We start from the raw sequence: 22,565 nt of genomic DNA, 5'->3' as shown, positions 1-22,565 counted from the left end.
GACATTCAAAAGGAGATTAAAAAGAAAAGCCCTGAAACCCAAAAACTCTGCTCTCTGACCCTGAGTGCTCACTCAGTACCCCTCCCCCCTGCCACACTACCAGTAGTGAGGCTGTATTAGCAGACCCAAGGACATAGCACAGGTTTACATCAAAACCATCTGTGCACCTGTTTCCTACTTTTCTCTTTCCAGCAATACAGAGACCCTGACTTCAGGCTGTAGAAATTTGCCTGGATCTCAACAGCTAGCTTGGCCACAGCCTTTCAGGAGAAAGTTTTTCAGGAGTTACCATCCTGGAATGCTGCAATGCATCAATGCTACAAAACTGAATTGCTAGTGTTGGGCCAAAGAATTAAGAAATAGAGTGAGTGGGACAGGTTACAGGATGCTGTGTCTGAGGGGAGTTAGTTAGTACTCCACCAAACCTAAGGGAAAGAGCAAGGCATCCCACTGAGGCCAATTCTGACCACCCAAAAGTCAGTTGAGGGAGAGACCTAGGCTGGTGAACTCTGATTTGCCCAGTGTAGGAGGAGGCTGAGATGCTTTGATATCCAACCCCCAAGGAAAGCATAATCAGAGGGGAGGGAGTCAGGAAGTGAGTAATAAGGAAAACAAGGAGTGGGGAAAAGACCAGAAGCACCAAAGATTTCAGGAAGAAGAAATCTCACATTATTGTTGTAATGTTTTTGTTTGGGGAAAATATATTGGGCTGTAGCTCACTTGCTCAAAAAAGTCTGCAATTCTATCTTAGCATCCCTTCCAAAAATATCATCTCTAAATGAAAGTTAAGAGTACTGATTTTAGAGTCCAAAGATCTGAGTTCAAGGCCCAATTCTTTTAAATGCTAGCACTAAAAGCTTGGACAAAGTATACAAGCTCTCCGAGTCATTTTCCCCATCTATATGATTGGGATGACATTAACCTCCATAAGGTCACTGTGAGAATCAAATGGGACAAAGTATTTAATTCACTTTATAAACAGTACAATTTTGTACCAATATAATAAATTGATAACTATTTATTAAGCTCTTACATGTGCCAGACACTTAGGTGCTGGGAACATAAGTACAAAGAATGAAGAAAACTCTACTCTTCATATTATCCCTTTCTCAAACCTCCCACTCTTTCCAAAGCTCCAGGCAGCTAGTTCTGGAGATTTCTTCCCGTGCATTCTTGTTGTCCTTCCAAACACAGGAAATCCATACTTATTATTTCTATGTGGGTTTGGACAGGCTTCGAATGGGTTGCTGAACCCTTCACCTTGTCATGGTTCATGACTTCACTGTCCTGCCAGGCTATCGGCCATGTGACCAAGATAGTACCTCAGACCACTTTATGTAATCAAATGTCAATCACATATGCCTGTGAAAAAAAAAAAAAGAGGGACGTCCAACTTACCATCCACCAAGACCTTCCCAACTCCTCCTTAAAGGACTTATGGCTATATGTATTAGAGACTTGGAAAGCAACCACCCAGCTGTCAGCAAGCTGGAAGAATTGTACTGGTGGGATTGGCTTAGGGTGACTTGGTCTATGGAATGTGTTTCTTGTCAGGCTCCCAGGATCCGCAATCCCTGATAGCTGTAGTATTCAGAGATGGAGATCAAGATAGGTACCATAGATGCTCTGGGAGCCCATTCAAACCAACCCATGAAAAAAGCTGATGTCATCAGGACTAGGAGCCAAGACAAAGGTTGTGCAAAGGGGGTTGGGGGACCACAGATTACCCAGTGAAATGGAGAGGTCATTTTGGGAGACTAGAGAAGGGCATTTACTATCAATGAACTATGTATCAAAGGCTAACAACATTCAAGGCACTGTGGCAGGCAATATTAAGAATTTGAAATATACTGATAGTAAGAACAACAAGTAATAAAACCAAATACCAAGGACCTTCAAGATCAAATAGAAACTCTTTTGCTTGGCATTTAATGACCTTTATAACCTAGCTGCAGTCTCCCTTTCCAGGCTTATTACATGACATCCTTTTCCTCCCACCAAGATCCATCTAAACTGCTTTCTTACTGCTGCTCACACACAGCACTCCAAATCTCGTCTCTGTCTTTACACCAACTCTTCCCCATTTCTGGTATCAGCTCCTCCTTTACCTCTACATCTGAGAATCTCTCCTTTCCTTATGAGCACAACTCAATACCACCTTTCGTTATCCTCTCCCCTTCCCCACCACGTGCCAGCTATCAGTGCCTTGAACAACACCTTGTTTTTTCTTTGTATATATTTTGTATATACATATTGTATACTTGCTATTTACCTGGATAAAATGCATAGAACGCCTGCTATTTACCTGGATAGAATGAAATAGAAAACTATTTTACTCCTGTCTTTGGATTCTGAGCAAAGAGCATGGCATAATGTAGGACATTTGTAAATGTTTGTTGATTAATAATAATACATTACATTTACATAACACCTTAAAGGTTTATAAGGTACTTTACAGACACTATCTCATTTTAGCCTTACAACAATTCTGATACTATTATGCCATTTTTATAGACGAGAACCTAAGGCTCAGAGGGGTTGAGACTTGCCTATTGTCACACAAGCTATATGTCAATCTAGGTCTTCCTGAGACCAAGTCCATCTCCCAGATCACCCTGCCTTCCTATTTGAGATACCAACACATGCATTTTCACAAAGATAGCTGAGAACACAAGGCACCGAGGTGACCTGCACTGTGGCTCAGAGACACATAGGATTAATTTGGGCAGTACTAGTTGGTGAAAGGTACCAAGTTTTGTTTAAGCCAGAAGAAATCAGTAGGAATCTGGAAGGAATGGAAGCTGAAGGAGGAGATAGTCAAAAGTGTGGTTTAAAGAAATAAGTGCTGCAAAGACCAAGGAGAAGAAACTTAACAATTTGTTGCCAGATTTCATGATTAAATTGGAGTAGGCAACTTTGGACAGGACAGATTCTTTAGAGTAGAGAAGGTAGAAACCAGATGGCAGGGGATGAGGAGAGAGAAGAAAGAGAACCTTGGTTCAGAATTATCCAGACTGTTTCTTTACCCAGAATCCTTAGCTCGCTTCACAGAGATAATTCATCTTATAGTCATCCTTCACCCTACAGAGTAAAGTGAAGTCATTGGTAATCAAAGAATCAGAATCTCAAAGTCAGAAGAGACTTTAATTCATCCAGGCCAAACTCCAGTTTGGTGTATGAATCCTCTTTACATGTTTCCAATTGCAGAAGATTGTTTGAATCTTTGGTTCCATAACTCCAGAGCTGGAAGGGACCTCAGAAGCCATCTAGTCCAGCACCTCATTTTATAGATGATGATGATGATGATGATGATGATGATGATGATGATGATGATGATGATGATGGTGGTGGTGGTGGTGGTGGTGGTGGTGATAATAGCTAGCATTTACATACAACTTTAAAGTTTTACAAAATGCTTTACAAATATTATGTCATTTGATCCCCATAGCAAGCCTGGGAGGTAGAGGCTATGATAATTCTGTTTTAGAGAATAGACAACTGAAGCAGATTGGTAGTTAACTGACTTGTCCAAGTTCATACAACTAGAATGTGCCTGAAGCTACATTTGAACTCAGGTCTTCCTGTCTTCAAGTTTGGAGCTCTATCCACTGAATCACCCAGCTAACATAAGAGGAAGTTGAGTGACTTGTCTAATGTCATACAGGTGGTTGATGGCAGAGCTAGTCCTTTGAATTTAAATCCAAAGCCTTCTCTATTCTATCTTCAAGCGGGATGGAATGGGGAGAAGGGGGAAAAGAGCCATCCTTATGTTAATCTGGGTGTAGTCCTTTGTACTCTGTCTATTTTCAGGCAAACCCAGTAATGTGGTAATCTCCAGACACCTTTCGCATAACTAAGAAATGTTAAATACACAAAGACTTAGCCCCATAGAATCATGGAATTTCAGACCTAGAAGAGACACTCAAAATCATCTGATTTAATCTATACTTCACCAAGAAAACCCTCTACAATCATGATGACAGCTGGTTATCCAACCTCCACTTGAAAATTTTTGCTTTAAAGGAATCTACTCCCTCCGTGTCAGCTTCACTAATTTTTAAGGAGTTTTTCCTTTTAAAACAAGCTAAAAATCTGCCTTCCTGAAACTTCTATCCATGACTCCCCATTCTGTCCTCTTGAGCCAAGAGTGAAAAATCTAGAATCTCTTCTTTGTCACAGCCCTTCCAATATGTGAAAGTCCCTATTACCCCCCAACTAAGCCTTCTATTTTCCAGGTGAAACATCCTTAGTTCCTTTAATCAACTCTTATGGGTAACAGTCTCCAGTCCCCTGGTCATCCAGATCATCCTTTTGTCTTCAGTCATCTTTAACATCCTTTTTTGCATAGTCCCTTGCTTTGCAATGTATTTCTGACATTGGGATATGTACCTCTAAGCACAGTTCTCTACATGTGTTTTGAATAGGGCAGAATACAAGAGCACTATCACTTCCCTTATTGGAACCCTATGCCTTTCCTAGGACAGGCTTGAACAGAATTAATGTTTTTAGCCAGATCACACTGGTGACTTATTTGACTTCATGATCTTATCTTGTTCCCCAAAATGACTTTCAGAGGAAAAGTTACCTAGCTATGCCTCACCTTGTACTTGTAAGGTTGATTTTTTTGAGTTTATGTTAGAATTTTACATTTATCTTTATTCAGTTACAGTTTCTTTGTTTGGGTCTATAGTTCTAGCTTGATGAAGCCTTTGCAAGCCTGGAATATGTCCTCTATTATTGTTCCTCCAGACTTTGTATCATTTGCATACTTAATAGGCATGTCATATATGCCTTCATCTAAGTTATGGACAAGAATGTTGAATAAAACAAGTTAAGGAGGGGTCTATGGCTTCCCTCAAAGTTGGCAATGACCCTTTAATGATGATTCAATAGATCTGCTAAACCCACCATAAGCAGAAGCACAGTGGATAGAAGGATGGCCTTAAAGTCAGGAAGACCTGGATTCAAGTGCTATCTCTGACACATTCTGGCTATGGTACTCCAGGAAAATGACTTAACTTCTTAGTGCTCTAGTACTCAGGGGTGTGGAACCCTGTAACCTCAAGGCCACATGTGGCCTTCTAGGTCCTTGAGTGCAGCCTCTTGACTGAGTACAAGTTTTACAGAACAAATTCTTTTCTCAAGGGAATTTGTTCAGTGAAGTTTGAATTCAGTCAAAAGGCCATGACTTGAGGACCTAGAGTGGCCTCAAGTCCACCTTTTTCTCTAGTTCCCTCTTCTGAAAATAATGGAGATTAGAGTACATGATCCATAAGATTGCTTCCAGCTCTAACACTCTCATGATATCCATTGAGTCAAGATGTTCTTGATGTCCAACCTTATCCCTCATTCCATTCTCCAGAAAAATGGGAGCCCATCACATTCTCCTTCAATCATCCCTCCAGAGTTGCCAGTCCTTCTCTGAAACAGTTCTCTCTCTTGCCTTCCTGAAGAGAAAAAAAGACTTTCATGAGCCTGTCTTCCTCTTCCCTTCATATGTTGGGTATAGCTGATTGGGAGACCTCAACATATGGCATTCACTTTTTTGGACTGTCTGGGGTACTATCTTGGGTCGAGAAATATGAGTCAGAACTGTGGCATGGAGATAACACTAGCTCTGAGGCATGTGGATCACACCCCGCATCCAAACTACTAGAATTGTATGGGAGGCTGGGGGGAAATTCCAAATTTGATAAGATGGGACTTTGCCTACAGTTGACCATTTGCCTTTAAACTAAATGATGGTAGCATTGGTGTAGGGGGTGGTTTTTGACTGTGGTTATTGATCAATGTGGGGAACTTCCAGGATGGACACTCCTTCCACCAAAACACATCAGCAAAACACTTCAGCTGCTTGAGGGTCTCCCTGAAAGGTTAAATTACCTTCTCATAGTCATGTAGCCAGGAGGTGCCAGATGCAGGGCTCGATCCCAGGTCTTTCTGACTGCGTTTAAGGCTGGTCCCAACCCACCTTTCTAGCCTTATTACATACATACTACATCGAGCCTATATTACATATACATATTACATAGTGTTGTTCAGTTGTGTCTGACTCCTTATGACCCCATTTGGGGTTTTCTTGGCAAAGATACTGGAGTGGTTAGCAAGTTCTTTTTCCAGCTCATTTAAAGGTGAGGAAACTGAGGCAAACAAGGTTAAATGACTTGCCCAGGGTCCCCCAACTATCTAATGTCTGAGGCCAGTTTTGAACCCAGGTCTTCCAGACTCCAGACCTAACACTCTATTCACAGCATCACCACTCCCCTTCAAATACTCAATAGTCCAGTCAAACTATCCTTCTTAGAGTTCCTCACAAATGATACTCAATTCCAGTCTCTGTGCCTTTGCAAAAGCTGCTGTCTCTCCCTAGAATGCACTCTCCTCATCTCTGCCTTCTCTTAGAATTCCTAGTCTCCTTTAGGACTCCCCAGAAGCAACAGGCAAGCTAGATGGTCCAGTAGAGAGAGCCCTGGACCTAGAATCAAAAAGACCCAAGTTCAAATCTGGTCTCAGACATTTACTAACCATGTGAATCTGGGAAAGCCACTTAATCTCTGTCTGTCTCAGTTTCCTCAACTGCAAAATGAGGGTGATAATAACACCTCCCTCATAGGGTTGTCAAGAGGACCAAATGAAATAATATTTGTAAGGAGTATGTATATCACAATATCTGGCACATAATAAGTATTTAATAAAAACTTATTCCCTTCTCTTCTTCTACCACCTCCTACATCAAGCCTTTCCTGATACTCCTCAGCTACTGGTGCCCTGCCTCACATTACCTTGTATTCATTTTGTACATATCCTGCCTATACCAATATGTGTACTAGATCTAGCCTGACTCTAAGCTTCCCAAGGCCAAGGATTGTTTCATTTTTGTCATATCTCCAGGACCCAACACAGTACTTGGTATATAATAAGTGATTAATAAATGCCACATGATTGATAGATGGATGGATGAGTTGCTAGCCTGTGCCAAGGCATGGTGGCCAGAGAAATGAGCCAGTTTGACTGGGCCTTCAAGTGCATGAGACATAATGATGTAAAATGAGCCTGGAATGATGAGCTAGAGCCAGGCTATGAAGAATGTTAAATGCCAGAGAGACAAGTTCATATCCTGTTTATAGGACCTTTCTTTTTTGTCATTGACCTTCCTGAGGCATATGTCTAGCAGTGGAGTCTCTGAGTCATTTTAGTCACTTTCTTAAGATAATTCCAAATTGTTTTCCACAATGGTTGGACCAATTCATAGTTGCAACAAGGAGGAATTAGTTGTCAAAGTCCTTCCTAAAATGTGGGGTCCAGAATGGAACACAATACTCCACATGGCATCTCACCAGGGCAGAGAACACGCATTATTATCCCCATTTTTTTCCTGGATCTTACACCTTTACTTATTGTTTTTGGCTACCACTTCACAATGTTGATTCATATTCATCTCGTGGTCCATCTAGTAGAATATAAGCTTGACAAGGTACTAAATTGTCTTTGTCAATGTTTCCCCTGTATTTAGCTTGGTGCCTTGCACATGGTAGATGCTTTGATAAATGTTTATTAAATCTGAGAAGTTTTAAAGAGCCAAAACAAACTAAGAGAGCACTGGTTCTCCTTGAATCCTCGAAATCTAGCCAAGAATTGTAGTTTTATAATATCATTTCAAATTATTTTTCTCCTCTCTTCAAAAACGCAACATGATGTTCTCCTTAATCAAGTCATCAAGTTTCTCACTAAATATGTTTATGTGACTAGAGAGTGAGCTCCTTGAGGGCAGACACTGTCTTTTGCCTCCATTTTGTAATCCCAGCACTTAGCACAGTGCCTAGCACATAATATGTACTTAATAAATGTGTATTGACTGACATCTTCATGAGACTTACTCAACTCCCTGCCAGGGAGTCAATTATTCCAGTATGTTTATGACTCCTGAAAAAAAAAAGTCTTTCTATCACTGACTATGTAACTATTCATATTTCATACCTTCTTTCTTTTGTAAAGGCATGGAACTGGAAGAAGATATTACCAATAATACCCTGAAGTCTTTTTGTCTGCCATTTATATCAACAGTCTCTGGACATGCTTTCTAGGTTTCTCCTTATTATGTCATTTGTTCTCATGTAAATCAGTGGAAGAAGGTAGAAGACCAATGGACTTGTTGAATCTTGGCAAACCTATTGGATTTAGCAAAGCACCACACCTCCACATTTTGTTTACATGGTAGGACTCACGTGGTTGTCTCTATACATCTCTAGGCTGTATATAGAGTAGGGTGATGCCTACTGACCCTGTGAAATTCTTGCCCCATGTTCTTCCAAAAAAATCTGCAAAGTAGTCATCCAATATGTTGGAGGCTTTTCTCTAAGTCCTAAATGTACGTACATGTGTGTGTGTGTGTGTGTGTGTGTGTGTGTGTGTGTGTGTGTGTATGGCAGTCTAGTGAAGTCTATGGGCCTTTTCTCAGAATATTTTTAAAAGCATAAAGTAAAACATACAATTACAAAAGATATCAATTATTTTGAAATATATCTGTACATGTATATATGTATGTGAGCACAGACATACACACACACACACACACACACACACACACACACACAAGTTCATGAACCCCAGATTAAGAAGCCTTGATTTAGGTCTTTATACATTTCATGGGTAGTCATATAGCACTCCGTCCATCTGTTAACCCTCACTTTTGTCATTCAAATGTTTAAACTCCGTTGTTAATCAAACACATATTGAAAAACAACCTTCAGTTCACTTCATAAGCATAAGTCATCATTGGGGGAGAAAAGGTGCTGGTTGATTGTAAGCCTTCTTTGACTTTTGGGTTACCTGGATCTTTGATTCCTAGGAGATTGTAGTATTCTGAGATTCACTACAATATAGCATTATCAGGAGGATATTTATATTGAACAAGATAAGTTTTAAGGTAGGGAAATGATTTGACTCTAAAAGATGTTTACCTCTAAAAGTACTATTTGATTTCCGTTCAAGAAACTAGTGTCCAGTATTTAAACTGAGTGATCATTTTAAACAGGGTGCCAAATAGAAAGTCTAGGAGTATTGACACTCAGGAAACAAACATTCTACTTCCTCTCATGTTCTCTCTCTTGTTTTTATATCATTATTATTATTATTTTGACAAATATGAAAAGTGAACATTTCCTTCTACAAAGGTTGAGATCCAGCTCTAGAACTATTCATTGGCACTTGCACTGGCTTCCCTTGTGGGACCCCTTTCCCAGACTCCCAGCTGTCTTTATTTAATTCACTTCTGTCCTGGGCAGAGGTGCTTATTTCAGTCTCTTTATCACTGATCCATCTGCGATCCTTTTTTGATCTGGCGTTTGTGGCCCCTCTACAACTTTTCGTGTTGCCTCGTACTCTAGAAGTCCCCTCCCATGTTTTCTCAAAGAATTATGACATTAAAAATTCAGGACCTTCAATTATACTATTTCTCTACTGCCTGGAGAAAATCTAAAGGTCACTTACAATATTTGATCTGGGCCTCTTGCCCTAAAGTCTTTCTTGTTCACATTGGGGAGCATCCGGAATTAATTAATTGGCTTCCTACCTATGATTCCTTACTCTACAACTTAGCCTCTGAATAAAGCCCCCCTTACTAGAAACCACAGGATATAACAATCTAGAATTCAACCTTAAAAATATCATCATCCTCATCATCATCGTCAAGCATGTCTAAAGTATTTTAAGGTTTGCAAAGGATTTTACAAACATCTCATTTTTATCCTAAAAACTATCTTGGGAAAAAAAGTATTATTGTTATCCCCATTTTCCATGTGAGAAAACGGAGTCAGATAAAGGCGAAGTGACTTGCCCTGAGCACAATTAGGAAACATCTGAGGCTGGATTTGAACTCAGATTTTCTTAACTCCAGATTCAGTCATATCTGCTGTGACTCTAATGTGCATACTGTCCTAGAGACCAAGCAGAACACAAAGATAAATAGGACATAGTCCTTCCTTTGAAGGAGCTTAGAATCTATTAGGAGGAGAAAAAATGAAAACAGTGTGGTACAGGGGACAAAGTGCCATTAAATACTGATTCTGCTGTTTATAACCTGTGTGATTCTAGACAAGTTGTTTAACTGATTTCGACTTCAGTTTTTTCAACTGTAAAATTAGGGAGTTGAATTAGTTGATCCTTCAAGCTCCATGAAGTTATGATTCTAAGATTTATAGCCAGACTAATATATTACAAATTAAAATCTATGACACAGTATCATATGCTATAAGGTCAGATCAGGGGGAAAACAATGTGTGATCCAGATAGGAGGGGAAGTTGAGAAAAGTTTTCAGTTGGCAATCAAGTTGACTCTTGAAGGACATCAAAAGACAGAAATAAGGAGAATGCATTATAGGCAAAGAGAAAAGTATGAGTAAAGAAAGGTATGGAGGAAGAAAAACATAGTCTTGTGTTTGGGGCATGGTCAATAATTGGATCAGAGATTAGAGTGGCAAGTTATGGTACGAGATAAGCCTTGAAATATGTTTCAGAACCCAGTGGTGGGAAGCATTGAGCATAAGGCTTAAAGGTTTGGATTTTGTTTGACAGACAATGGCAAGCTATCTGAAGTCCTGGTGCAGTGGAGAGACTGATCATACCTAGGCACTAGGAAGTCTAATCAAACTGCAGTGCATGGGACTGATTGGAGAAGTAAGACAACTGGATACTTTGAGGCTAGTTAGGAAGCAATTGTTATTGTCCAGGTGAGAAGTCACGAGGGCTTAATTTAGAGGACTGCCAGTGGGAATGAAGAGGAGGATACAGAAGAGAGAAATATGGCTGAAGCAGCTTCAAAAGAATACCTGGAAAAATTAAGAAGTAGAATCTCAAAAGGAAAAATCAAACTAGGAGGGGTGTGGAACTAAAACTGGAAGTCAGAAAATGAATCCAGAGAATGGAATATGGCTTTATACATTAGTAGGCAACACATTTTTGGATACAAGAGCATACACACACACACACACACACACACACACACACACACACACTTGCTTGCACACACGCAATAAATGTTGCCAGTTCTGAGAACAAAATTACTTCAAAATTTCATTTTTAAACCTGCTATTTCTTAAACAGATCAAAACAAAGAGAAAAAAACATATGGGGAGGGGAGGAAAGGTGGTAACTAAGATTTTTTTTTATTGCTTTTGCTGCAAGTCTCTCTCTCACTCTCTCTCTCTCTGTCTCTCACACACACCATGAAGCCAATTTTAATTTAAATGCGGGGTTTGTTACATTTTTCAGACCTACCACTCATGCAAGTTGGAGCACTGAGCAGTTACTGCTGAGTACATGAAAGCCTCCAGCCTGGGGTTGTTCCCTGAGCGAAGCAGCGCATCGATGTGTTTTTTGTTTTTGTTTTTTGCCTGAAACAGATGACACCTGTCAAGGTGCAGAACAACTGATTTAACAGGGCATCAAGAATGAGATGCATTTGTTTTTTCCTTTTTTTCCTCCAGCTCCTACTCTGGTGGGGCAAATTCACATAAGGAGTTATCTCAGGGATTCAGTCTATTTCCAAACACCTTTCCCCAGGGTGGCTCTTATTATCTAAAATATCATTTTCTTCTCTATTATTCCCAGGTCCTGCTCCAACAATACCGATATCTTCCAGCAACATGAAGGAAATCAAACCATTGCAGGCTGGCATTGCTACATTTCACAATGGCCTCTTCAACCTGTAGAAAGCAGGTATGCTTTCCATTTTGATAAAATGCAATCATCTTCCTTTATATTTTAAGGACCTGGGATCTGTCCACTGAATCAGCTCACAGCCTCTTGGTGCCTTAGAATTGGTATTGTTAAGACAAACAAAATGAAAACAAACCCCAAACCCAGAAGATCATAATTAATGCATTAGCTGTATTCCAAAAAAAAAATGGTGTCTAACTCAAATTATGGTTGATTAAATTATGACATTTATAATGCTCTAGAAGAGCCCACTATTTAAAGGGATTCAATGGTAAGTATTTAAGACTTGAGCAAATAATTTAAAATTTCTGGTTTCTTTCTCCCTAAATAAGAGGGTTGGGCTCAATAATCTCTAAGGTCCCTTCCAACATGAATCCTCTGATTCTCTGGCTTTGTGGAAGAGGTTTCATTTGAGCTATCCACAGAAAAACATTCATAGACAGAAATTGGGAGAGCGCATTCTAGACATAGAATACGTTTGTTGTATAAATCTTTGGGCTTTAATAAGCTTTCACTTTATCCTGCTGTGAACCAGGCTGCCATGTATGTCACTTTGCAGATATTTCCAAAGTGTATACCTGGCTCTTCCCCGTTAGGACTCCCTTTTATGTTGTATCCTCTTTGATTAGGAGGTAAATTTCTTGAGGGCAGCAGGGACTGCCCTGCTTGCTTGTATTGTATCGTCAATGCTTAATTCAAATCCTGGCACATAATAAGTACTTAATTAATAATCATTCGTTCATTTTTTAAGTAAGTGTGTGTATATATATATACACACATATGTATATCTACATATATGTATATGTCTACATATAAGTGTGTGAGCCTATATATATATATATATGGGTATATAGATCCCAAAAGAAAAAAATTAATATATTCACATGTATACTTTTTGACATAGACACATGAATGATAATAGGACATTATGGATAAAGAGCGAGTCAGAGTCAGAAAGAACTAGGCCAGGGGAGGAGAACCTGTAGCCTCATATGGTCCTCTAGGTCCTCAAGTGCTACCTTTTGACTGAATCCAAATCATAAGAACATATCTCCTTAATAAAATAACTTGTTCTGTAAAACCTGGACTCAGTTGAAAAGCATCAACCAAGGACCTAGAAAGCCACATGTAACCTTGAGGCCTCAAGTTCTCCACCCCTGACCTAGGTCCAAGTCTTATCTCTGACATATACTGGTTATGTGACTAATCTCTCAGGATCCTAGAAGTTGTAGAAGAATTACTGATCTACATCAGTGGTAGTCCCCTGTATCAATGAAATTATATGCCTAGACATACACACATTTTTGAGGACTGGGACTGTTGGTTAGTTGATGTGAGGCCAAGCAAAATGGGATTTTTTGCTCTTTTAGTTTTAGAATAAGAAGTATAATGCCTATATTTGAATGTAATTAAAGAGGCTCTTTCCCGCCTACTGCTGGGCCTAGGAAGATTTGTAGGAAGGTCCACACCTTTTACTAATGAGGCACTGGTTCTTAAGGGATGTGATGCCTTCTGATTATAAAAAGTGTATAAAGATTCTGAGGTGCAGTTTTATTTTGGGGCTTACTGACTGAGAGTGTTAGTTTGGCCAAATGAAGACTCTAGGAAGCCACTAAGGAGCCCCCTGGCTTTGAAAACCCAGATACTGGTGATTCCCTTTCTGGTAACTATGGTCAGACAGTTGGGCCTGTCTGTTGATTTGTGATATATGTATTAATAACAGTCAGGCAGAGGAAGCCATTTCTGTTCATCTTTGATTTCTCTATATTTTCTTTGAAGTTCAGGGTGCTGACTCCCCTGATGTAGGAGAATGATATATGTGCTTCATTAAAGGAATGATACATGTGCTTAATTAAAGTGATTGTTAACCCATCAAAAGTTGCCTTTCTTTTTATGAATGCAGATCTAAGAACCTGTGAGAGCAGCCCTCCCCTCCTGTCCCCTTTGTGTATGTTGGGGTGCTTACTGATACAGTTGGTTAATTGATTATTTTGTCTTTGTAATCCCAGCACAAAACAAATATCTTTCATACAGCTGAATGCTGAAAAGAAAGGCAAGTTTGTCAGTGTATGGAACTCTTTGTGGGAACTCCCTCTACCAGCACAGATAGCAGCCTATGTATGACTTACTAGTGAAATCCTACTGAGTTGCCTGAGGCCTCAAGAGGTTAGGTGAGTTAACCAAGATCTCACAAGTAGTTAAGTGTCAGAGGCTGGATCAACTCAACTTGACTTTATTTATATCCTCATCTCATCTATTACAACAGGCTACTTTGAATATAGTAGAAATTTAATAACTGTAAAATAAAATTCACAAGTATATCCTTTACTTTACAAAGGAAACCTAGTTAGCTGCTTTGGGGGTTCTTAGTCCCATAGCCATCTATGCCATGGACAATTTTTTGTTGTCCATATAAAGCCCAAACTGCCAGGAAAACAGTGAAAAAAAAATCCCATCAGTTAACCTGGTGTTTAGTCTGTATCCATGCTGTCAAAAGATCGGTTGAACTGATTTTCTTCACTGCATGGCCTGGTTTCAGGTGGTGTTTGGCATCCTGTAGACACCTCCTTTCCTGCACACATTCAGTGGTTCATTTCAGTCTTTGGGCTCCCTACCCCCAAGGCTCCCACACCTTAGGGAGATGCCTTCCTGCTTTTGTCAAAATTTATAGTCTGGCATTCTAGTAAGTAGTTTACAGCAGGCAGAAGAGGAAAAAAAAAATAGGTTGCAAGCTTGACAGACACCCAAATCAGCCAAGTCGCTCTGTCCTATCCAAGGAGATTTGACCAGTGGCCCTGCAGGGAATAAGAGGCCAACTTTATGTGAAGGGAGGACACCAAGCCTGAGTCAATGCTAAACATGAGTGCACAAGTAGCGGCACTCTCCCCAGCCTTCCAGCTCCGGGAGCAGAAAGGACTTCTCAGTTCCAGCAAAAACGAACTTTCCTCTGGCTAATCAAAATGCCACTTGGTCTACAGAGTGAAATATCCTGGGGACCCAAGAAGCCTACAAGACTCTCCACCCTCCACCCCCTACCCCCATCTGCCCCCAGCCAGTGGAGCAGGCAAATCGAAGGGATAGACAAATGCAAAGAAATTAGCATTCATAACTGCCGAAGATGGTATAAACATTTATGAGGAAAAGATGCTGTAATTCTGAGCGATCGCGCCGCCCGCTCCGCGTAAACAGCGGGCACAGGCACACATGCGATACTGTACTTTGCTTCTCTTCTCCCCCCCTTTTTTTCCATTTCACATCATCATAATCACCTAGTAAATATTTAAATGGACCCATTTGCTGTAACCATAAAAGAACCGTGTAAACTTGTTGTCATCTAGACACATTAGCCGCCGTGGAGTCAATGAATTTCAACAGTCACTTAATATCGTAGTCACCAGCTACCTTAAACCTGCCAACCACGTCTGCCGTCTGCCAGGAAGCTACTGTAACGGGCCGGCCAGCCGCTTCCAAACCAGGACACGAACTTCATTATGAATGCCAGCATTGCTACTCTAATTAGGCCTGGGAGAAGTTTAACAACCATGCTACAGTGTCGCTGCTGACAAATACAAAAATAAAGCCTTGTTCAAATTAGCAACGTGGAGTAAGAAGGGTTAGAAGCACCAACTGTCTGCCCGGCTCTGAAACAGTCCTAATGTATACTGAGGCTATTTTGGTCCATAAATTGCTAGTATGTTACCTGCAGGAGGTCCCCCCTGTAAAATGAATTATAGTAAGCTATATGTGATAATTAACCATGCATTAGCAAATATCTTGAAACAGGGAGGCTCTGTTTTCTCTGTATTTTGACTAATAAAAGCATGAATTTGTTCAACAAATGATCATTTACAGCATGGAATGCTAAGCATATTGGAAGCACACAGTATGTAATAGAACATTGTAGCCCGGCTCAGAGTTTCCTTACCAAAACAGGAGGCTTAATAGGCTGGCTCTATACTACGATCCTATTCACAGAACTCAAAACCACAGTGTTGAGAAGACAAATACAATATACATTTAAAATAATATAAACTTTGTGCTCTTATTTATTTTTAAATCACCCTATATGCGACAATTAAAAAAAGTCTATAGGCAAAAGTTCTATTTCAGAAAATGACTTTTTTATTTTAGTAAATACAAGAAAATAGCCATAAGAATGCCTCCCCCTCCCCCCCCAAAAATGTCCTTGTCCATTTCAACTGTAATTTACTCCGTTATTACATAGTAGTGTTCTAAGAGTTCTTGGGGGGGTATCCGGTCTGAGTTTATAATCTATATCCAATCATATAGACTAAATCCTGTCCTCAAATGGATCAGTGATCCCATTGATGTAAGAACTGCCTCCAACGAATGGTGATAACAACCGTTAGGCTAAATCATTGCTTTTGAAAATACAAGACTGAAAGAATGCTGGATTCAGTGTCAGAGGGTCTGGATTTGAATCCTGACTCTCTCATCCCCTTCTCGCTTGACCTTTGAGTAAATCACATTGCCTCTCTGGGGCTCAGTTTTCTTATCTATGAAGTGAGAGCATGGGTCTAGACCTAGACAGTTTCTAAGATCTCTTTCAACTCTAACTAGATGGTATTGTGATCTTTCATCTTGAGTATTCCAATCAACAAATAACAATAATTTCTAGGATACCTACATATTCTTCATGGGTAGGGGGAGAGGCTGGTGGTTTTCTAGGGCACTAGGGGAAAAGGAAGGGAAATCGCATTTCTATAATGCCCTACTATGCGCCCAGCATTGGGCCAAGCACTTGACAAACATTTTTCTCATTTGATTGTCACAATAACCCTGTGATGTAGCTGCTGTTATTCTTTCCATTCTATGGTTGAGAAAACTGATGCAAGCAGAGTTTAAGTGATTTGCCCAGGGTCAAACAGTTAACAAGTATTTGAGTCTGGATTTTAATTCAAGTCTTGCTGCTTCCAAGCCCAGCACTGTATCCACTGTACCATCAGCTACCTCCATAGACTCTGGGACATCTTTGATTGTAACTGACAAAAAAATCACCTCCATCTATCCCTCTCCTCAATGAGAATGAGAGTCCACATGTTCATGTTATTTTGGGAAATCACATGATATTGATTTTATAAATGTGAGTCAATAATAATGACTTATAATTTACAGTCTCTCCCCTTCTCCAGAGTTCATTGAGTTTCTTTTTATATATGTATACAATTCTGTCCCTCCTTCTCTAACTCCACACTTAACATTATAAACAAATCTGCAAATAGTATCAGGTAAAAGCAATTCTTTCTTTCTCAGTTCTCCTCCTAGATCTCATTCCAACTCTCACTGGAAAAGGTACAGGATTTGATGCCAGAGAATCTGGGTTGAAATCCAAAGAACTTAATGGTAAACAATATGACAAGCTCCTTCAATGAGGAGAGGCCCTCTCTTCCCGGAAGTTCCAGGACTTTTCCACACATTGCTTCTTAAGGTTCTTATATTAATTGCAACAAAAAAAAAGAACATCCATAAAAATGCATTCCTGGAGAATTTGAAAGGTGAAAATCAGTAATAAAAAGGAAAGGGCACTGAATTCAGAGGCAGACGACCTAGGTGTGAATCTGGGCTCAGCTATCTGTGGTACTATCAACATGATCATAGACAAGTCAATTAACTTCTCTGGACCTTAGTTTTTTTTCCTGCAAAACGAAAGAGTTAACTAGAAGACCTCTGAGGTCCTTTCCATCAACAGAGCTAGGATCCTATGATCAGTTACACAGAAGAATGCTGATGATCTTGACCTTGGAATCTCAAGCGTTTAAAACTGATGATTAGAGACAAATGGATAGAACTCATACATTTCCCAGGGCTAGAAAGATGTATAGAAAGAAGACTTGTGTATGAATCATACCTTTACTAGCTTTGTATTAATGGGCAAATCACTTAACCACATTTTGACTCAGTTTCCTTATATAAATAATGAGTGAGTTGTTACTCTTATTTTACTAGGAGAGTAAGAGGCAGAGAAAAGTTGTGACTTTCATTAGATCATACAAGTAGTGTCTGAGGCCAGATCTGAACTGAAATATTCTTGATTCTAGATCCAACCTTCTATCCACTGTCATTTTGATTATCATCGTCAATTTTGGTGATAAAAAAAAAAATTCCAAAGAGAAGCCTCCGGTCTTATCAACTAAAAATCTTAGAATTTTGGGATTGGAAAATCCCCTCTACATCATCTGGGTTAATCTCTCTCAATTCATGAGGAAAGTGAGGCCCAGAAAAGTGAAATAATATTTTTTTCTTGGTATGTGTATGTCTTTTCCTAATATTAATGATAATGATGATAATAATTTTGTTAATAACAACACCTAGAATGTATATAGTACTTTAAGGTTTGCAAAGTATTTTACAAATATTATCTCATCTGATCCTCACAGCAACTCTGGAAGGTAAGTATTTATATTATCCACCTTTTATAAATGAGAAAATTGGAACAGGAAGAGGTTAAGTAACTTTCCCAGGATCACAGCATGGAAGTGTCTCATGCTAGATTTGAAACTAGAAATATAGATCAATTGCAGTGGAGGGAATATCCATACTGGGAGGTCCAAGTTCTGGCCTCTCAAGAATGTACTGTCAGATTCTTTGCTTCAATGGGAATTGCTTAACTTTGCTCAACCTCATTGTCCTCTTCTGTAAAAATGGGGATAATAGTAGTACCTATCTCACAGGGCTTTTGTGAGGATTTAATGAGATAATCTATGTAAAAAACTCTACAAACTTTATAGTGCTGTTTAAATGCTCACCAATTATTGGCATAATCTTTAAGAATCCAGAGGCACCTCTATACAGTATACAAATAATAAGCTAAAATTTAAACAGAGGATGGCTCCTTCATAGTTCAGACTTCAGAATCTACTCTCCCTCCCCACCCTAACTCCTAAATAATAAAAAATTTCAGACTTACTTTATCAGATTGAAACCAAGGAGTAGTATATGTTATAACTTACCAAAACCAAAACAAAAAGTTTTCTCATATACCTTGTCCTGAAGTAACATTTCTTAATGGAGGGGGTCCTCTCTTTAAAGAGCCCTAAGCTATGTGAAGGGTAGACAAGGTGCTAGTCCTGAAGTCAGGAAGACTCACCTCTCTGAGTTCAAATCTGGGCTCAGATACTTAGTAGGTGAGTGACCCTGGGCAAGTCACTTAACCTTGTTTGCCTCAGTGTCCTTATCTGTAAAAAATATGCTAAAAAAGAAAATAACAAATAACTCCAGTGTCTTTGCCAAGAAAACCCCAAATGAGGTCATGAAGAGTTAGACACAACTGAAAAATTACTGAAAGCTATGTGAATAAGAGCATATCTCACATTTTCTATCACCTCTCTCTAGGGCAAAGGTTCTTCCCCTTTTTTAAATGGTGAGATTTTTGGACTCCTTCTCAGAAAAAAAGAAATCATAGTAGAAAGAAATGCTAAATTTCAGTGAGAGGTTAGTAAAAATAAAGATGTGATTTTTTTCATCAGTGTTCATGGACCTTTTGAAATCTATCTATAGACTCCTTGGTAGTCTATGAATGTAGGATAAGTACCCCTGCTCCAGGGTTATATGCAATAATATTCTTCCCTGAATAATATTGTTTACACTGTCCCTCCCTGCCCCCAAACCATTGGGCATAAGGATCTTTGATACTGACTTTTGCCCCTAGAGAATAGCGGCAGTAAGCATTTTCATGGGTTCCCATCCCCCTCTTCCATCCCAATGGCATCATCAGCTCATCCCCTCTCTCATCCCTTTCAATTAATTATAATTGGAAACTTTAATTCCTTGGTTCTCCCTCCCCACCTTGCTTCAATTTTTTAGGAATTCATAATTCCATCTGTATAGGTATGTGCTCTACTAATGGAGCTTGTAACCCCTGAATGTTTTAATAATGAGTTGGAATTAGTAGCAATGTTGATAATTTAAATCATCTCCTTCTGCTTAGTCTTAGGGAGATGACTTTAGCAGGCTCTTTCACAGACAATAGACATGTAGTCAGTTGCCAGGTTCAAACTTGGCATCTTTCCTTCTGGGTAGTATCCTTCAGAACTTGTACTTCATTGACAATGGTCTATAAGAGTCCAGGTTCACCTCTACCTCCTTGATAGAGAGCATTATGCTATAGTGGGGAAGAGCATTGCACCAGAGTCTGGAGCAAACTGAATTTGAACCTTATCTCTGACACGTCCTAGTGCTGTAATCATTGCAAGCCCCTTCATCTATGTGAGGTTCAGTTTCCTTGCCTTAGTATAGCTTAATAAATACTTGTTGAATGACCTATAAAATAGGGTTAATAACACCTGTCATCATAGAGTTGTAAGTTCAAACAGGAAAATGTGTGGAAAATGCTTCAAAAACTTTAAGAAACTGTGTTGTTGTTCAGTCATGTCTGACTCTTTGTGACCCCATTTAGGGCTTTCTTGGCAAAGACATTAATGTGATTTTTGCCATTTCCTTCTCCAATTTATTTTGCAGATAAGGAAACTGAAGTCAATAGGGTTAAGGTACTTGTCAAGGGTCACACAGCTAGTAAGTATCTGAGCCTAGATTTGAACTCAGGATGATGAGTCTTTTTGACTCCAGGCCTGGCTCCCTGAACTATGATGCCACCTAGCTGTCAAGTAACTATGTATATAACTGTCAAAATTAGTATGAGATATTAGATCTGTCCTGCAGGTAGAGGTATGTTTGTCCACACAAGCCATAAATTATTCACCTAAATAATATGGAACTGTTGGTCAATTCGTCAACAGCATTTTGGTCAGTACTAGGTACTCTGTGTCATTTAAAGCCTTTTGTCACCTAATTCCAATCTACCTTGCCAGTCTTGTAATGTATATTCCCTTTTATAAATTATAGGCCAGCTTAGTATTCGTTATACAAGACATTCCATCTCCCATCTGTGCCTTCGAAGAGTCTGTTCCTCATTGCTACAATGCCCTTACCTCCTTGCCTCTGTTAGAACACCTAGCATGGACAGCTGCATGGCACAGTGGATAGAGCTCTGAGGCAGGAATCAGAAGACATCTTCATGAGTTCAAATATGGCCTCAGATACTGACTAGCTGAGTGACTCTGGGCAAGTCATTTAGTCCTGTTTGCCTCAGTCTCCTCATCTGTAAAATGAACTGGAGAAGGAAATGGCAAACCACTCCACATTCTTTGCCAAGAAAACCCCAAATGGGGTTATGAAGAATTGGAGACAACCGAACAAAGCTTACTCCAAAGCTCAGCTTAAGTACTACCACCTGTATTTATCCTTTCCTGATCCTCCTAGATATTCCCTTGTCCTTCCCCACAAACCCGATTACTTGACTGTGAGCTTCTGGACAGAATGGACTGTCTTTTGGTTTTCTTTATTTCCTCAGTGCTTAACATAGTATTTGGTGCTTAATAAATGTTTACTGATTGACTGACTCATTCTGTAATTGCTTTAATAATAAGTGCACACGCTCTCTCCCCTAATAAAATGTTTTCTCATTGGGGGCAGGAACTGCTTCCTTTTCCTAGGTGTTTGTAGCACCTAGAGCTTAATATAGGTAACTAATAAATGCTTATTAATTGATTAGTTATAACCCTCAAGGGACAGCTCAGATGATGCAGTGGATAGAGTGACAAACCTGGAGTCAGGAAGACTCCTTTTTCTTAGTTCAAATCTGTGTTCAGACACTTACTAGCTGTGTGACCCTGGGCAAGTCACTTAACCCTGTTTGCCTCAGTTTCCTCATCTGTAAAATGAGTTGGAAAAGGAAATGGCAAACCACTCCAGTATCTTTGCCAAGAAAATCCCACATGGGTTCAAGAAGAGTCAGACATAAAAGTGACTAAACAACAAAACCTCAAGAAGCTAACATTTTACTAGAAGAAAATGTGTACATATAAGAAAATCTAAAAAAATATGTATCCACAACAAATGCAAAGTAAATTGGGGAAGAAGGCATTAGCAACTGGAACAGGTCAGGATAGGCAACATGGAGGTCAAGCTGAGCCTCAAAGGAAGTTAGGGATTCTAAGAGGCAAATAATGGGCAGAAGAAGTCCAGGGGGAAGTTTTGCAAGGAGGGAAAAAGGAATCCTAGGAGTGTTTCCTCCTTCCCTGAATCCCTTCCCCCTCCCTCCCATGAAGGGTTCCCTGAATCAAGATATTGGACCAGTGCACATCTGGCCATCTATGCCTTCTGGGTCCCTAGCCACAAGTCTACTTAAAGTGTGTAAGAAAAGGCATGTACTGAGTGCCTACTCAGAATATCGCTTTCTAATTTCTTGCCATTTTAAACAATTCGTCCCACTTAGCTTCTGACCCCACCCCCACCCCCAATGCAAGCTCTCTGATGAAGTGAACCATACCCTTAGGCTTATGTGCTCATAGCTGGATGGTTAGCTTCCAGAGACTGAAAATGAAACAGTTAACTCCAGACATGGATTTCTTGGAAAGTCGTTTCTCCAACTCCATCAGTGCCAGGGCAGAGAGGGTCTTTATTCTTACCAAAGGGAGACCTTTATCCGTTTGTAAGGCAGACAATATTCCAGTTGGACTCTGCACTGTACTGTCATTCTTCACTACCATGTTATTTATAGGGTTTTGGAGAGAGTGTAAGAGTGCCCCCTTTTGGTCCTTTCCAGTGTCACATACCAACCAAGAATTAGGTGTCAAGCTTTTTTTCCTTAATCCCTATTCAAGATGTGCATCTCATTTAGGGTTATTTGTGTCTCGTACTGTTGTGTTCCCCTGTCCGTCTGTATGTGGCTTTTACATTCCTTAATAAAGTAATAGACATGAAGGAATTCTGTAGCTCATGCCAGCAACCACACAGAACACAGAGTCTAAAGTCAGTTAAAGGTAAACATA

General features: G+C 39.7%; 1 protein-coding gene across 6 annotated transcripts in view; it reads right to left on the bottom strand.

The window, feature by feature from the left end:
* The window catches only part of ANKFN1 (ankyrin repeat and fibronectin type III domain containing 1), a 556,807-nt gene that overhangs the window by 446,900 nt on the left and 87,342 nt on the right, over positions 1 to 22,565 (bottom strand). Inside the window, exons 1-2 of one of the 6 annotated variants that reach the window (XM_072646758.1) lie at positions 11,275 to 12,439; positions 5,339 to 5,447 (exon numbers count right to left, since the gene is read on the bottom strand). The exons of 4 other annotated variants lie outside the window; for them this stretch is intronic. In XM_072646758.1, coding sequence (XP_072502859.1) covers positions 5,339 to 5,350 — 12 coding nt within the window. In that variant the 5' untranslated portion in view covers positions 5,351 to 5,447; positions 11,275 to 12,439. Of the gene's footprint in view, positions 1 to 5,338; positions 5,448 to 11,274; positions 12,440 to 22,565 lie in introns of those variants that run through there. One more of the 6 variants, XM_072646757.1, reaches the window with a different exon arrangement.

The sequence above is a fragment of the Notamacropus eugenii genome, chromosome 2 (genome assembly GCF_028372415.1).
Source record: "Notamacropus eugenii isolate mMacEug1 chromosome 2, mMacEug1.pri_v2, whole genome shotgun sequence".
Taxonomy (NCBI): Eukaryota; Metazoa; Chordata; class Mammalia; order Diprotodontia; family Macropodidae; genus Notamacropus; species Notamacropus eugenii.
The sequence above is the reverse complement of the archived record's forward strand: the minus strand, read 5'-3'. Positions and strand labels throughout refer to the sequence as shown.